General features: G+C 35.8%; 1 protein-coding gene across 1 annotated transcript in view; it reads right to left on the reverse strand.

Annotated features, from left to right (window-relative positions):
- Positions 1-17,974, reverse strand: part of DSTYK (dual serine/threonine and tyrosine protein kinase) — a 60,771-nt gene that overhangs the window by 18,867 nt on the left and 23,930 nt on the right. The window contains exon 2 of the mRNA XM_074308940.1: positions 14,273-14,661. Within this exon, the coding sequence (XP_074165041.1) occupies positions 14,273-14,661 (389 nt within the window). The remainder of the gene's footprint in view (positions 1-14,272; positions 14,662-17,974) is intronic.

Genomic DNA, 17,974 nt, shown 5'->3' on the forward strand with positions numbered 1-17,974 from the left:
TTGGGAAGAAACCTATATGTTTAGAAACAAAATGAATTTCCACATAGGGGTCAAACTGGGATATTTTCCAAGGCAAATGCAGAAGTAAAGGAGGGGAGATGACTTTTAAAAATAAAAACCCTAAGTTAAAAAAGAAACACATTTCTAGATTTCTACAGATTTCTCATAAGATATACCTATACCATATGTAAATCAGAATCAGAAATTTTATCTTCCAAATGGAAATTCTTCAAAACAAATTAATTGAATACCCACATGTGTGCAAATTCATCATAAAATGGGCTCAGAGAATTTCTAAATTTCCCCAGGTGACCCCTAGGCTAATTCATTTGGTACAGGTTAATAAGTCTTTCAAAATGCATCCAGTATGTAACAAAAGGTAAGGGAAATAGTTGTTATTTAATTCCCTTCTCACCTCCTTAGTCCCTAAATTAATTTAGTGAAATTTGTCTGCTCTGACCATCCTGAAAGTCAAAAAACAAGGCATGCTGCTGCCATTGACTTGGCAAGTATACAAATTAGATTGGAATGGGATATGTGATTCTGCAATATTCACCATGAAGGGATGACTCATGCCAATGGCTGTAAACAAAAGGGGAAGCCAGAGCTGTCTCCAGGAGACCGGGAGTGAAAAATAATAATTAATACAGTCAGAAGTGAGCCAGAGAGGTATGAAACTATGTGATGGCCCAGATGAGAAAGGAATGTGATCTTAAAACCTTTTTTCCCTATTAATCTTAAATCATTTTCCAAGCAGAATGCGTCAATTGACATATCCCATCAATTCAGAAGATCCCTCTTTATGTGAAATTAGTATTTGTATTTTGTCCAAACAAATGAAACAGCAGAATTAAATAAAAGATTTTATCTTTAGCCTGATTAGAGAAAAACAATTTTCAGAGTGTCATAAGGTTATCTTCTAGTCTTCATTTATAGTCATTACAAATTCTCTGAAAAGATTGTTTTTAAAACAATCGCCTTCTTAATCCCACAGATAAATCAATCCCCAGGTTATTGGAACTGCTATGGAACTATAAATGTTGTTGGCAGGTCTGAGGAATGCTATATTGATAAGCCAAACACAATTCAGAAAATTTCCAACTTCACTCCCCCCCTCCCCTAGGTAATTGGGGTTAAGTGACTTGCCCAGGGTCACACAGCCAGGAAGTGTTAAGTGTCAGAGACCAGATTTGAACTCAAGTCTCCCTGACTTCAGGGCTGATGCTTTATCCACTGTGCCACCTAGCTGCCCCTCAACATTTACTTCTTTTGAAGTGAAAAAAAGAGAAATATGAAACAGGACATTTTTAATAATGAGAAAAAAATTACTATTGTGTCTTTTTTTTTTTAAAGCACTAGCTTTTATAGAATCCCAATCATATGTTTTCTTGTCTAGGATATCTGTCATATAACTGAAGGCAATTCTGTTAACTAATGATATAAACAGAAGATACCTACTGACTCAGATTAAGGTGGGTAGATGACAGATATCTTGGAGTTATGAATGTTTCTGAAGGCTTGGGACCATAACCAATCTGTAGAAGTAATGTTATTAGGGCACAGCTCTCACCCTGAGCAATTTCTTACTTGATCTCTATCAATCTCATTTCCAATTTCTTTCTACCCTGATTCTCTTCCTACCCTTCCACCTGCTACAGGTATATAGTGAAATGGTAATCCCTGATATTTGTTTGAAATTATAAGAATCTTCTCTTGATTCATTCCTATAACTTACCTACAACACTTAAATACCACTTCCATATCTGGTAACGGTAAGCCTCTTAAGAAAAGCACTTTGAGTCTTGCTAGGTCTTACTTATGTAGCTGACCAGTGTCTTTTCCATGTACTTTCCCAAAAATTACATGTATTTCCTAATACAAATTCTTCCGGAAGGATTATCTTGGAAAACTCACACTAAGGGCTTCTTTTGCCTAATTCGATTCATAATTTAGCAAGATCTATATAAGACAACCAAGAGCCCACAAAGAACTGACAACTAGTTTTTCTCCCTGTGATGGAAAAAGTCAATTATGGTAACCCAGAAAGAGGGACACAAATAAGACCTGTAAAAGCATCAAGTATTCAGCATTTTATAAAAATCATTATGCAAGCAGATAGATATTTGTAACACCCAAATGCAAAGGTGTTGGACAGACCTCATAATTGCCAGCTATTTGAAAAAGCAGTATCTCTTAGAAGTTCTGCTCTAGAGTTAATTAACAGGGAAGAAGACAAGTATTCTTTTTGGGCAAGGATTACACATTGCTTTATGCTAATTGCTTTAAAAGAAATGGACACCCATAATAATAAAGTCATCCTACCTTTCCTAGTATGGATAAAAAGCTTTTCTGAGTTATAAGATCCAGTAAATCATGAAGGACCAGGCAGCAGAGTATAACAAGGGCTACACTTGGAGTTCAGGATACCTGAGTCTGAATCCTGCCTCAGACACTTTCTAGCTGTATAAGTCTTGAAGCTAGTTCCTTAAGCTCTGTAAGAGTCAGCTTCTTCCCTTTAAAATGATAATAACAGCCACTACTTCACAAGGCTGTTGTGAAGATCAAATGTTCTTGATATAGTAGTATAGAGTGCGGAACTCTGGAGAAGCACACTTCAAAGAAGTATACTTCAAACAAGGTGTTAACTCAGTGGAATTGATAAGACAATGGTTATCTAGTTTACATATACTTAGTACTTAGCAGGGTGATGTAATGATTCTTCAGTTGATGTAATAGGGTAATTAAACTGAGGACAAAGTCAGCCATAGACATTCTATCTTTAACTATCCTCTTGGTGGCTCTCCTGCCTCCTGCACTATGGGGAAGACTGGCAGACTGGCAGAGGAGACTGGGTCAGACTATGACAGACACAGAAAAACTTTGGGCTTTATTCCTGACTATTCTCATGGTGATTATTCTGCTGAGACCAAGGCTGGTCCCTAGGCCCTCCAGAAAGCTAGCTCAGACATTACATTTTGGTGAGGCATAAGCATAAGAATTACAAGAAGAACCAGCAGCGTTCCAGAGCTGTTTGTGAGAAGGATCCTTCCAGAGTTCCTTTGGTAACCTTGGGGAAGGAAAGGAAGAAGAACATTGGTAAGACTTTTTTAGTCGGGGTGATTAAATGAACCAACACATCAAAGGGCCGAGCCAGGACACTGATGAGAGACTTAAATGCCTGTTTTGACTACAGTCCTCTCCTCAGTTTGAAAGTTTGCCTCCATGATAAGATCCAACACCTGCTAGGTGATAGTGCTGCTTGCATTCCTGTGTGCAGGCCATGATGTGGTAGGGAAATAACAGAAAAAAACGGAATTGTTAAGGGGCAGGTCAATTCTCCGAGAGCCTCCACAGATCATAGAATCTGAAGGAGTTGCAGGGCAGCCTTTGCTGACACAGGTGTTGTGGACTGGGAATGAGATAAATTGGAGGCAGAGGGAAGAGGAGAGAGGTCAGACATCTGAACTGCCTCTCAGTCTCCTTGTATCATCCTCTCACAAGAGGAGATCCATTCTGCAGGTTTGGGTTGGATCTCCAGCAGCCACTGTCAGGTAGCTCCCCTGTATTCCAATAGCCCCCCTGTATTCCAATAGCCCCCGTGTATTCCAGCATAGTAGAAACCCTAATAGTATAAGAAACCCCAAAATTTTCTCAAAAAAAAAAAGGAAAGAAAAACCAGACCACAGGTCTTGGGGAGAATGTAACTATTGGGAATGATATAGCACAAACTTGAAGAATGTGTGTGAAAGTCAGGGAGTTTGGATATAATATTTTTATTCCACTAAACTATCCTTCAAGGATGTCTGGTTTGCCATCCCAAAGCCTGGATGGCTATGTTGCACCTGGACTCAAATAAAGAGAACTTCTTAGTTTCATGAAAAAAGAAAAGGAGTTGTTGTTAGCTCCCATTAGAAATTTCCCACCAATCATGTGGAGCCCCGATCCCATGATTCACTTATCCTGCTCTATTCTTTGTTCTGCACTCCCCAATTCCACCTCTATCAGTTTTCCCTCTAAATTTACATGTTTTCTCTTTTCTCTGTGCTATCTTCCTCTTTTGAAATTTAACCTGTATTAACTGACATTAAAATTATAATAAAACTTTGCCTCTTGGCTTAAAAATTAAGCTTCCAAATTCTTTTGGCACACTCATGATACTGTTCCAGAACCCCATTTGAAGATCCCATGAATCCCAACACTCTTAACAACATAGGTAAAACACTGCAAATTTTATAGCTCTATATAAATGTTAGCTATTGTTAGTATCATCAATATTCTCCATCTTAACATCACTATATCCATAACATTACCATCTCTTTTGTTGCTGTACTCTAAGGATCAAGGGACCTTTCCATCTGACTTTCAGTTGAGCCATTCCCTGTGTTGATTTCCCAATAAATGGTAGCTCCTTGAAGGCTGGAAATGGTCTTATTTTTCTATTTGTATGTTTAGCACTGTGCTGTGCATATTAGCAAGTACTTTTAAAATGCTTTAATCATTCATTTATTCATTATTCTGAGAAAAGAACAAGAGAAAAATGTAAGTAAGCTTCAAGTTGGAAAAAAAGGAGATGTTTCAAAGAATGTGAATTGCTGCACATGGGAATGGGTTGAGATACTGGGGAAAATTACTTTTTATGACATCCTTAAAGACAATTTATGTAAAAGTTAAAAGTTGGCCACCATGACTACAAAGTGCATGCCTATAAAATAAGACTCCATTCTTTTTGGCTTCTCCTTTTTTGAGGTCCAGTGAATCAGGAAAGGAAGTCAAAGAGAAAACAGCATCTTTAACACCTTATGAAATCCAAGTAGGGGTTCTACAGTCTATAAGTACTTGCAACTGCATACAAAGATTCTAGCAAATGTCTACTATTTAACTGCTCCAACCCCAAGAAAAAAGGTGAAAAGAAAGCTGATGTAGAATGGTATGAACCTACTATTAAGAGAGAAAAATAAATGTATTAGTAGCAAAAGAAGACTGGACATACAAGAAGGTTTGGATTATTTGAAATCTTTATTGATTATCTTTTAAAAGAATAATTCTTAACAATGAAGAATAAAATTTCAATCTCTTTGCTTTTACCTATTAGGAAAATTTATTCTTTCCTTTAGGTGATAGTAGTTTTATTAACATTTTGCCAAAAAAAAAAAAAAAGAGAGAGAGAGAAAGAGAGAGAGAGAGAGAGAGAGAGAGAGAGAGAGAGAGAGAGAGAGAGAGAGAGAGAGAGAGAGAGAGAATAATACTGTGGTAAAGCAAGAAAAAAATATTCTTCTATCAATCCTATAGACATTCAATTTTTATAAGATGTTTTCACTAAGATTACTATACTATGTCATATAGTAATGTTATACACTGGGGAAAGTAGGGAAGGAAAGAAGGAAATAGAAAAAACAGAGAAGACAGATGCTTCTGGGGAAAGTAGGGAAGGAAAGAAGGAAATAGAAAAACAGAGAAGACAGATGCTTCTAAGAAGCTATAATTTAGCCTATGCTTGAACCTCCCTATCTCTTTTCAAAACAATTCTACTTTTTCTCATAGTCAAGGTTTCTTTATATTAAGTATGTTTTCTGAATATTTTCCTTTCTTCTCTTACATACATATTTCTTCCTTTATCTTTTTTTTTTTTTTTTTTTTTTTTTTTTTTACTGTGGGGTACCCTCTAGAAACCCATACTTTTTCCAGCTGGGAAGGTTTTTTAGCAGTTACCTAGTGAAAAATCTACCTGAATCACCACACCTTTTTTGATAGTCCAGCCTATGCCTTAACATTTAAGACTAGGCACTCACTGCTTCCAGAGTGTAATTAGCCACATTTTAGGATAATCTAAATTGTAGGAAATTCTTTCTTACATTGAGCTTAAACATATCTCTTCTTCTTTTTTTTTTTTTTTCCGCCCTGAGGCTGGGGTTAAGTGACTTGCCCAGGGTCACACAGCTAGGAAGTGTCTGAGATCAAATTTGAACTCTGGTCCTCCTGAATTCAGGGCTGATGCTCTATCCACTGCGCCACCTAGCTGCCCCAAACATATCTCTCTATAATTTTCATCCAGTGGTGAAATTGCACCGTGGAGTCAATAAATCCTTCTTGTACATGCCAGCCTTATAGATGACAACAATCTTACAAAATCTTTTGTCCAGAAAGAACACTTTATACTATAACCTTCCTCATTCCTAACTCCAAACCCCACCCCCCATTTACTCTTTAACTGATTATAGTATATAACCTCCTGAACTTGTCTGGTTAGCAGTGGATTAAAAATTATCAAAATAAGACTAACAGAGAGGCTACTAGCAGAAAAAAACAAAACAGCAATAAGAGTATATTTATAACTCTTTCACAAAGTATAATCTATTGTTAATTTATACAATGACAGACATTTGCATGAAAAAACTTCTGGGAAATGCAAAATTACAATTTCATTGAAAGACATTAGTGAAGAGAGAAACTTTTATTCCAAACGATCATATAATTAGAGATGAAAGTATTAATGTAAACAGAAATTCAAATTAATTTATTGATTGAGATCTAACAGTTTGGCTTAGGAACCACCTTAAACTATCCTAATATTCCCTACCTTGCACCTTAAATTCACAGACAAGTCAGAAAGCATCTGCTTCCAATAAATGGGTTGGTGGCAAGAGAAGCAAAAAAAGATCAGCTAAAGCAAATGTACCAAAACAACATGATAAGCCTGCTCCAGAAATGATCAAAAAATCCCAACTAACAGCTTGTCAAAAATCCAAGTCAGACAAGCAAATATAATCTCTGCATAACTCTCTAGTCCTCCTCCTTTCACACTCTCTTAATAACCATAATACCAGCACCGTGACATATTTCTATGGGATTTCCCAGTTTGCAAAGGACTTTTCTTAAAATAATCCTGTGAGATAGCAGGGCAGTTATTATCCTCATTTGACAGATAAGGAAACAGAGGCAGTTAGAATTTAAGTGACTTGGCCAAATAAATGGCAGAGCCAAGACTCAAAATCAGGCAGTTCTAATTTGAAATCACACTATGAAAGGAAATAGTCTCAGAGTGGAGAAGAAGGAGGACTCAAGATAGAAAACTATGAAAAAAAGGGTTTAAGAAGAAAGAATGAGAAAAGGAACAAAATGAAGTAATTAATAAATGGTTTTGCAAGTAGAGAAATGTCTTAGTAAATAAGGATGTACTGGAAGAATAAGCCATGAACAGGTCCAAGTTGCAGACCACCTGCAGTGTTGTCTGATCCTGCTGATAACAAACACTAGCTAAGGTTTCAAACCATTCCTTTCTTATGTCCTTCTGGTACAGGACTTCCCAGTAAGAAGTCTCAGTTAAACTGCAAATGGATTTGAAATAAAACACAGCACAATTGCACTTTTGTATGTGTTAGTTATTTATTGATTCTTTTGTAGGTTTTCTCTTGGTCTAGGCCTGTGATTTCATTAGTGTGGGGAAGGGTCAGTGAGGAAACTCCTTCTACCAAGGCAAATCCATAAATGTTGTGTAATTTTTTTAAAGAGTTGCTTGGAGCACTTCTTAAATGCCCCAAGTCCGGAGCTTCCTTAAGGATACATTACTCCATATTTTATATGTTTACCTAGTCACTTTTTTTTGTCTTAAAGACTTCAGATATAGTTATAACCAGGTTATTCTAGACTCACATAGCTAATTTCACTAAGGCTATCTTAAAAATTAATATTAAGAATTCAATATAAACTTAGTGACATTGACAAATATAATAAAATATTCAAATTTATTAGATAGCTGCAAGTAAACTGATGAAATTAGCCATGTGACTTAGCCCAGAACAAACCATTTACTGCTAATTCATGAAGACTTAAAAGTGAGGCATTAAAAGAATGAGTATTGTATGAGAGGATAAGGGTGGTGGGAAATTCTGCTTTGATAATTTGACAGTTCAAAATGAACATCCCATTTCCCCTTATTCAATATTGGCTTCCTTTAATCAAATGTTTCCTTGACTTGCCACCCTTTCCAAATCAAGTGAAGTATTTGGAGCTGATTTGTCCTAAATATAACTTAGCCAAACAAAGAAATCTCTGTCACAACCATGAGAAATGTGCAAGAGGGCTGTTAACTGCCTTATGCAGAGACTGAACTTTAGTGACTGGTCTAATTTAGATCGCTGCCTGAACACTGAACAAAATGATTAAGATCCATCCATCATCCTTGGGGTTGGGGGTGGGGAAGCAGAAGATACATATATATGTGAGCTATTTAGGTAGTCCAACCCAGCCAACAGATCAAACAGCAAAAAAGGGAATCCACTTTAAATATTCTGATATTTTCCACATCGATAGCTGGAAGGAACAAAGTAGGATTCAGGGCAGCACTTGGCAAAAAAAAGTTTCATGAGATGCTCATCAACTGAGGAATGCAATTAAGTGGTAGAACTGAAAAAGCCCTAGACTTAAAAGTCAAGGAGATCTGAATCCAAATCTTCCCTTGACACTCATTGACTCTGGGCAAGTCATTTACTTCTCAGCCTCAATCTCCTCATCTATAAAAAAAGGACAACAGCACTTAACCTCTCAAGGGTGTTGTGAAGATCAAATGAAATAACAAATGCAATGTGCTGTGCAGATTTTAAAGAACTGTAAGAGTGCTAGCCATAATTATTGTTGTTTCTGTTGTTAGAGTACATGAACATAATGGAATACCACAATATTGTACCATAAAAATGATGAATGGGGTGGATTCAGAGAAAGCTGGAAAATTTATATGAACTGACTCAGAGAAGTGAATAAAAGCAGGAAAATAATTTATGCAATAATAACAATGTAAAGATAAACTTCTTTGAATAACTCAAGAATTTTGATCAATTAGAAGCATTCCCAAAAAGATCAGAGGTAAAACAAGGTTGCCAAATATCACCACAATTATTCAATATATTACTAGAAATGAGCTTTATCAATAAAAGAAAAAGAAATTGAAGGGATTAGAGTAAATAATGAGGAAACAAAACTATTACTCTTTGAGGATGATATGATGGCATTTTAGAGATTCTAGAAAAGCAATTTTAGAAACAATAACTTTAGCCAAGTTGCATTTTATAAAATAAACCCATATAAATCATCAGCATTTCTATATGTTACCAAGAAAGCTCAGCAGTAAGAGATAGAAAGAGAAAACCCATTTAAAATAACTTAGCAATATAATATATACACACACATATGTATAATATAAAATAATTGTAAACAATATAAACAAGACAAAGCCAGGAACTACATGAACACAATTACAAAACACTTTTCACTCCAAGAAACTATTTTAATGACCTAGAAAAAAATAACAACAAAATTCATATGGAGGAACAAAAGGTTGAGAATTTCAAGGGAATTAATGGGAAAAAAATCAAATGAAGGTGGCCTAGCTGTATCTGATCTAAAGCTATATTATAAAGCAGCAGTCACCAAAACCATTTGGTATTGGCTAAGAAATAGATTAGTTGATCAGTTGAATAGGTTAGTTCACAAGACAAAATAGTAACTATAGCAATCTAGTGTTTGACAAACCTAAAGATCCCAACTTTTGGGATAAGAATTCATTATTTGACAAAAACTGCTGGGAAAACTGGAAATTAGTATGGCAGAAACTAGGCATGGACCCACACTTAACACCACATACTAAGATAAGATCAAAATGGTCCATGATTTAGGTATAAAGAATGAGATCATAAATTAAAAGAACATAGGATAGTTTACCTCTCAGACTTGTGGAGGAGGAAGGAATTTGTGACCAAAGAAGAATTAGAAATCATTATTGATCAAAAAATGGAAAATTTTGATTACATCAAATTATAAAGCTTTTGTACAAAAAAACTAATGCAAATAAGATTAGAAGGGAAGTAATAAATTGGGAAAATATTTTTACAGTTAAAGGTTCTGATAAAGGTCTCATTTCCAAAATATATAGAGAACTTACTCTATAAGAAATCAAGCCATTCTCCAATTGATAAATGGTGAAAGGATAGGAACAGACAATTTTCAGATGATGAAACTGAAACTATTTCCACTCATATGAAAGAGTGTTCCAAGTCACTATTGATCAGAGAAATGCAAATTAAGACAACTCTGAGATACCACTACACACCTGTCAGATTGGCTAAGATGACAGAAAAAAAAAATGATGAATGTTGGAGGGGATGTGGGAAACTGGGACACTGATACATTGTTGGTGGAGTTGTAAACAGATCCAACCATTCTGAAGATCAATCTGGAATTATGCCCAAAAAGTTATCAAACTGTGCATACCCTTTGATCTAGCAGTATTACTACTGGGCTTATATCCCAAAGAAATACTAAAGAAGGGAAAGGGACCTGTATGTGCCAAAATGTTTGTGGCAGCCCTTCATGTAATGGCTAGAAACTGGAAGATGAATGGATGTCCATCAATTGGAGAATGGTTGAGTAAATTACGGTATATGAATGTTATGGAATATTACTAATCTGAAAGAAATAACCAGCAGGATGAATACAGAGAGGCTTGGGGAGACTTACATGAACTGATGCTGAATGAAATGAGCAGAACCAGGAGATCATTATATACTTCAACAACAATATTTTATGAGGATGTATTCTGATGGAAATGGATATCTTCAACAAAGAGAAGATCTAATTCAGTTCCAATTGATGGACAGACTCAGCTACACCCAGAGAAGGAACACTGGGAAATGAGTGTGAACTGTTTACATTTTTGTTTTTATTCCCAGGTTATTTTTACCTTCTGAATCCAATTCTTCCTGTGCAACAAGAAATTTGGTTCTGCACACATATATTGTATCTAGAATATACTATAACATATTTAACATGTATAAAACTGCCTGCCATCTAGGGAAAGGGGTGGAGGGAGGGAAAGGAAAAATCGTAACAGAAGTGAGTGCAAGGGATAATGTTGTAAAAAATTACCCATGCATATGTACTATCAAAAAAAAGTTATAATTATAAAATTAAATTAAATTTTTAAAAAACCACTTTTTACACAAATAAAGTTAGATCTAAACAATTGGAAGAATATCAATTGCTCATGGTTAATCCAAACTAATATAATACAAATGACAATTCTGCCCAAATTAATCTGCTTATTCAGTGCCATACCAATCAAACTGCCAAAAAAATTTACTTTATAGATATAGTAGAAAAAAATAATAACAAAATTCAGCTGGAAGAACAAAAGGTCAAGAATATGAAAGGAATTAATGGGGGGGGAATGCAAAGGAAAGTAGCCTAACCATAGCAGGCCTAAAATTATATTATAAAGTGATGGTCATCAAAACTATTTTGTATGCAATTTTGCATTGGCTAAGAAAAAGAGTAGTGAATATTGGAATAGGTTAACTACACAGTCAATAATGGCAGAAATCTACTGTTTGATAAACCAAAGACTCCACCTTCTAGGATAAGAACTCACTATTTGACCCAAATTGCTGGGGAAATTGGAAAATAGTATGGCAGAAACAAGGCACTGGCCAACATCTAACACCCTATACCAATATAAGTCCATGATTTGGACATAAAGGGTGATATTATAAGCAAATTTAGGAGTGCAAGGGAAAGACTACCTATCAGACCTGTGGAGAAGGGAGGCATTTATGGCCAAAGAGGAACCAGAGAACATTATGAAATGCAAAATAGATAATTTTGATTACATTATAAAAAGATTTTGCACAAACAAAACCAAAACATCCAAGATTAGAAGGGATGCAGAAAGCTAGGAAAAAATTTTCACAGTGTTTCTGACAAAGGCCTTGTTTCTAAGATATATAGAGAATTGACTCAAATTTATAAGAATATAAGTCATTCTCCAGTTGATAAATGGTCAACGGATATAAACACAAAATTCAATGAAAAAATTAAAGCCATTTCTAGTCTTATGAAAAAATGCTTTCAATCACTATTGATTAGAGAAATACAAATTAAGACAACTCTACTTTACACTCTTAGATTGACAGGAAAAGATCATTATAAATATTGGAGGGAATATGAGAAAACTGGGATATTAATATATTGTTAGTAAAACTGTGAAATGATCCAACCACTCTTGAAAGCAATTTGAAACTATGCCCAAAGGGTTATAAAACTGCATTCCCTTTGATTCAGTAGGCTCAATACTGGGTCTATATCCCAAAGAAATCATAAAAGAGGGAAAAGGACTCATGTTGCAAAAATGTTTGTAGGAGCCCTTTTTGTAATGACAAGGAACTAGAAATTAAGTAGATACCCATCAATTAATGGCTGAATAAGTTATGGTATATGAATGTAATGGAATATTATTGTTCTATAAAAAATAATGAGAAGATTAACATGAACTGATATTAAGTGAAGTAAGCAGAATCAAGAAAACATTGTACACAGTAACAATAAGATTATATGATCAACTGTGAAAGCCTTGGCTCTTCTCAACAATGTGGTGATTCAAAACAATTTCAATAGACCTGGGATGGAAAATGACACTCACATCCAGAGAAAACTATGGAGACTGAATATGAATCAAAGCATAGTATTTTCAGTTTTTTGTTTATTTGTTTGTTTTTTCTCATGTTTTTTCCCCTTTTGATTTGATCTTTTTTACATAACATGACAAATATGAAAGTATTTTAAAAGAATAGCACATATTTAATCTATATAAAATTATTTGCTGACTTCGAAAGGAGGAAGGTGAGGAAGGGGGAAAAATTTGGAACACAAAGTCATACAAAAATGAGTGTTGAAAACTATTTTTGCATGTATTTGTAAAATAAAATATTATTGAAAAAAATTTTAATTAAAAAAATTTCTGATCAATTACAAATCACAGTTCCAGAGAACTGATGGTGAACTATACCCCACCTCCTGCCAAGCAAAAATACTAATGAAATATATGTGCGGATATGGTCAATTCAGAAATTTGATTTACTTGACTATACATATTTATTACAAGATTGTTTGTAATTTTTTTAAGTCAGTGGAGGAAAGAAATAAATATAAATGATTAAAAATCATTAAAAAATGAAATCTGACAAACCACATGAATTAATAGAGATAAGTCACAGAAATCAAGAGTGACTTGAACAAACTTGGTAAGAAAGGAAAAACCAAGATTCCAGTTATCCTGATAGAAATATGCATTTTAGTAGGGCATCACAATCAATCCCTCATCTGTTATATTGGTCTGGGTACTTAAAATACACCAGGGACAGGTAGAGACTAACCCAAATGGACATGGCAGCTCTTGGAGACTAAGCCCTAACAGACAGGAATTTATTTGTGCCCCCTTCAGAAGCCAGTTGGCTTCATCCAGTTGCACAAAATTTCTATTATTATTGCTCAAGTTCTCCCTCTCTCCTCCAATATGCCTAAAGTGCATTTTTTCTTGTCTAATAATCTGAATACATGCTCTTTGTGAGCAGGGATTTGGGTCAATCATTTTTTTTTTTTTTGTCTCAAATTTTGTCTCACAACTAACAGAGAATAGCTGCTGAATTTAACTGAATTGTAAGACTGCTCTTTCAAACAGTCCCACCATTACTTCATAGCTATATAAAGTCTATCCTCTGAAAACACCTTCTAAAGAAGAGGATATGTCAAAGTTATGTAATTTATGAGTAATCAAAGGTTGGTTCCAAGGAAAAATTCCCAAACTCCTTCTCCCAATCCTAAGCTCTAATTGTGATCATTGACAATATCAGCCTTTCTCCTCTCTCTTTCTGGAAAGGTAGCTAAGAATAAATTTTGCAGCATTTTCTTCAATAAACACACAAATTTACTGTTCCAAAGTTTCCAGAAAAGCAGTCTCTTATTTCAAAGTAAAGGGAATGCATGCACAGAAGGGCTGAGCAGTTCAAAGGAGGCCTTCTAGCATAACAGCAATACTGAAATCAAAATGGAAGCAAGGTTCTTTACTCATTTAATTCTCCTCTGTTTAGTAGGTCATATTCCCCATAACTTCTGACTGCTGTCTTTGAGAACTCATGATACATTCATTAATTAATAGTGTTAAATAAACGGCATTACCTCTCAGTCTACTGAAAGAAGGTGCAGAATGCTGTCAGATGTCACTGATATGTTGTGCATGTTTGCTCAACTGCTTTTGGTGCCCCCCCCCCCTTTTTTTTTGTTACAAGGAATACTTTGCTGTACAGGAGAAGGGGAAGTGATATATTTGGAAAGGAAGTTACATGAAAAAACTTTAAATATTAAAGCAAAAAAAGAAGCTAGATATAGAAGGCTGGTTGTAGGAGCTCTGTGTGTGTGTCTGTATATGAGCAGTAAGAGCATCTTGTACCTGCAGCAAAACATGGTGCATTGTCACCTCCAGCTCTGCCAAGACGTGGGTAGGGTCCTCACTCTCTTCGTGGACCTCCAGGTCCTCCTCGGGAATGGTTTCCCACTTGCCCTGGTGCGAGGCCAGAGTGTGCACTAGTTCATACTGGCCGGGCAGCGCCAAGCTGACCCGAGTCTGATTCCCATTGGTGAAGTGGAGGCGCCGCCGCTTACAGCTCTCCTCACTGCCCCGCTTGGTGGTAGGCAGTATCCGCTCCCCCAGCAGCATGTTCAGCAGCTGGCACTTTGCATTACAGTCCTGGCCCAGGATGAAGATACAGGGAAGGCAGTTCACCATCAATTGGAGGAACTCTTCTTCACGGGGAGGGAAGGAAATGCAACTCAGGTGCCCTAGGGGTCAACAGGGAGGGAAAAAAAAAATAACAGACATTCCATTAGGATGCCAGGATTTAAAATGAGAAACCACTGGGACTTTATCAGTTTTAAAAACCATCAGGAAAATAGCCTGGCCTATCAAAATTTCAAAGGGATTCCATGAACACTTCATAGGATTTTTATCCCTGATCATAATTTGTGATTTCTATCCAAGTAACAATAAGCTAACCCAAAGCCTCTTAAAATATGGGTCATGAGCCTACGTAGAGTCACAAAACAATGTGGGGGGGGAAGGTAGCAAAAAATTTCGAGACATTAAAATGATCAAATATTTCACCAAAATTGAATTCTTTAATAATAAACAAGCACATTTAATCATAAACAAGCACATCTAGCTCATTAGTATGCAAATTTGTTTTAATCTTTAATAAATGGTAAAATAAAAGTATACCAAAGAATTGTTTTAAAATAAACTTCTTTGTGATTTATTATCAGTAAATGTTTGATCTATATACCTATTTTATAAACCTGTATATCCAGGGACACATAAAACTTTCTTGGTAAAAAGGGGTCACAGTGGAAAAAGTTTAAGAAGCCCTGAGCTAACCTACCCTTCTCTTATACATGAATAGTCTAGGGAGTCTGTCACAAAAATTAATTCATAAACAAATATAAAATCAACAGAACCCAGCTTCTCAAGAAGACTAAGCTGATTAGAACATGCAAACTTCCAAGGAGAATTCAAGTCCAACAATGAGAAAACCATGAACCTATCCAACAGGAATAACCTAATGTATCAATACAATACATATAATAGCTTCATTCCTTATGAATTTGTTTCTGAAAAGTTTATGCTATTGTCATCATTTATATGACAGATATATGTCATATATGTGCCGTGTATGCATATGTATGCATTTGTACATATATAATACATAAACATATAAGTAATTATACATGCATACACTCCTACTGCATTTAAATGAGGATAAATTTTAGTGAAAAATAAGTTCTGGAAGCTTTCCCAGTTCTTTCCAGGACATGCAATGATGGCAACACAGCTATTAGCCCCTTCTACAATCAAAAACAGACTAATTAACAATCAAACCAGTTTCATGAGATTATATTGCTTCAGCTCAGTCAGTAAGACTCGGAATGACAACAAGATGGCAGTGACCTGAAAAACAGAAACCAGTCAAATCTAGAAAATATGATCTTTCTCTCCAATCTTTTTCAAAACAAAACAAAAATTCCTCTTCTTCATCATCCTTCTCTCTTAAAAAAAAAATCAATTTTCCTCTGGATAGTTGTTTTATTTTCTAAATAGGTTCAAACAATACAAGAGAAGAATAAAGATCTTTAAACACCAAAACAAGTTGGGGCAGCTTTGTGAAAATTGGTATGGGTAGCCTGCCTTTAACTCTGAGTCAGGTCCCCAGCTTCTACCCCACATTTCCCTTACTGTCACACAAGATGAGGACCAACAGGCAAATGCAAACTTTTTTGCCTTTAGATGCACAAAAAGTACAGTTCTAGAGATACAAGATCCCTGCTCCCAATGTGCTGGCTGACAGGTGCTCCATCTGAGAGTATCAGGCCTGTGCTAACTGGACAAATACCAAACTATTCACTTTGTACAGTGAAGGAAACTCCGCTTCACGTAAGGTGTCACACTTCCAAATGATAGTCTAGGGGCTGCTAGGTGGTGCAGTGGATAGAGCACCAGCCTTGAATTCAGGAGGACCTGAGTTCAAATTTGGTCTCAGACACTTAACACTTCCTGGCTGTGTGACCCTGGGCAAGTTACTTAACCCCAGCCTCAGGAGGGGAGGGGGGGGGGGAAAGAAAGAACCAAATGATAGTCTAGCTCTAAAATATTCTAGCTGATCCCCCCACCTCCTTCCACATAATTCTCCAACATTAGGAGCACAAAACCAATGCTATACTTTCAATAAATTTGCTCACAGCTTTGGTGGGAGAAGCCTCCCCATACTTTTGTTCTTTCAAGCCCCTTCTCTTCATTTTCATAAATACATCAACCAGATAGAATTTCATCAGCAATAATAGAAATGAAAAGAGTAGCTTGACTAAGAAAATCAGGCACGCTCACTGCCCCAGTGGAGAGCAAAGCTCTGCGGAAGACAAAAATACATTGACTGATCCCTACTCTGTGCAAGGTGAGCAAATCATTATAACAAGCTATGGTCTCTCCCTTAAAAACTTGAAGATACAGGCCTACTTATTCTCATATTCACATTTCAAGTGGAGATGAGAATTCCTTGGATCAGAACCTAGTTGTGGCCAGAAATAGTCTTACTCGCAGCAAGACAGAGAAAGACACAATTTGAAACAACCAAATAGGCAGCAAAATCTAAAAGAGACAGTCCTCCTAAATGTATCTATCATTTCAAAATGAAGGATGAATAAGGGCATGAAAATAGTGACCTCTTAGTTGTATTTCACAATTTTAAATACAACAAAAGCCTCAGCCTGAGCCATCAAGGAGTCCATTTGGCTTTCAGTGCTGCTGTAATTCATCTAATCTTTTTTTGCCAGCCTTCCTCTAATGGGTAGCCTGTGTTTGGGCTTTTTACTCACACCCTGACTTCATTTTCCATACATACATACACACATACATACATACACACACACACACACACACACACACATATATTTAAAAGTATTTTATTTTTTCTAATTACATATAAAGATATTTTTCAACATTTAATTTTACAAAATTGTGATTGCCAGTTTTTTTTTCATCCTCCCCCTTCTACTCCACAAGACAACAAGCAAACTGATATATATTATATATGTACAACCATATTAAACATAGTTCCACATTAGTCACCTAACTGACTTCTAATGAGAAACCAGGTCTATTTCAACCTAAGATTCCATGGTCTGAAAAGTATAGGCTTAAAACTGAGATTTGTGATTACAAGGTATTAAAATATAGAATAGTTAAGAAACTAACACTAACTACAAATATGCTAATGCTCAGGATTATCAGGGAGAGGCCTAAAATTCTCAGAGGCGGTGTCCAGTATATGGGGAAGGCAGAAAAACACAATCCATCTGCCAAAACCACAGCAGACACACCCATTTTATTCATCTGGCATAAACTAACACCCCAAATCCCTGATACTGAAATACCCACAGTGAACAAATACACTGAGGAATCAGACTAGAGACTACTGATAAGGAAATTTCCATTTTTATTTGTATTTTTTTTAACTAAGTGAGTTTATAAGAGTTTTGGAAGCAACAAGGATATTCACTCCGGGAACCAATAGAGCATCTCAATAATTAGAATATAGCTAACTTG

Source organism: Sminthopsis crassicaudata, chromosome 4 (assembly GCF_048593235.1).
Source record: "Sminthopsis crassicaudata isolate SCR6 chromosome 4, ASM4859323v1, whole genome shotgun sequence".
Classification (NCBI taxonomy): Eukaryota; Metazoa; Chordata; class Mammalia; order Dasyuromorphia; family Dasyuridae; genus Sminthopsis; species Sminthopsis crassicaudata.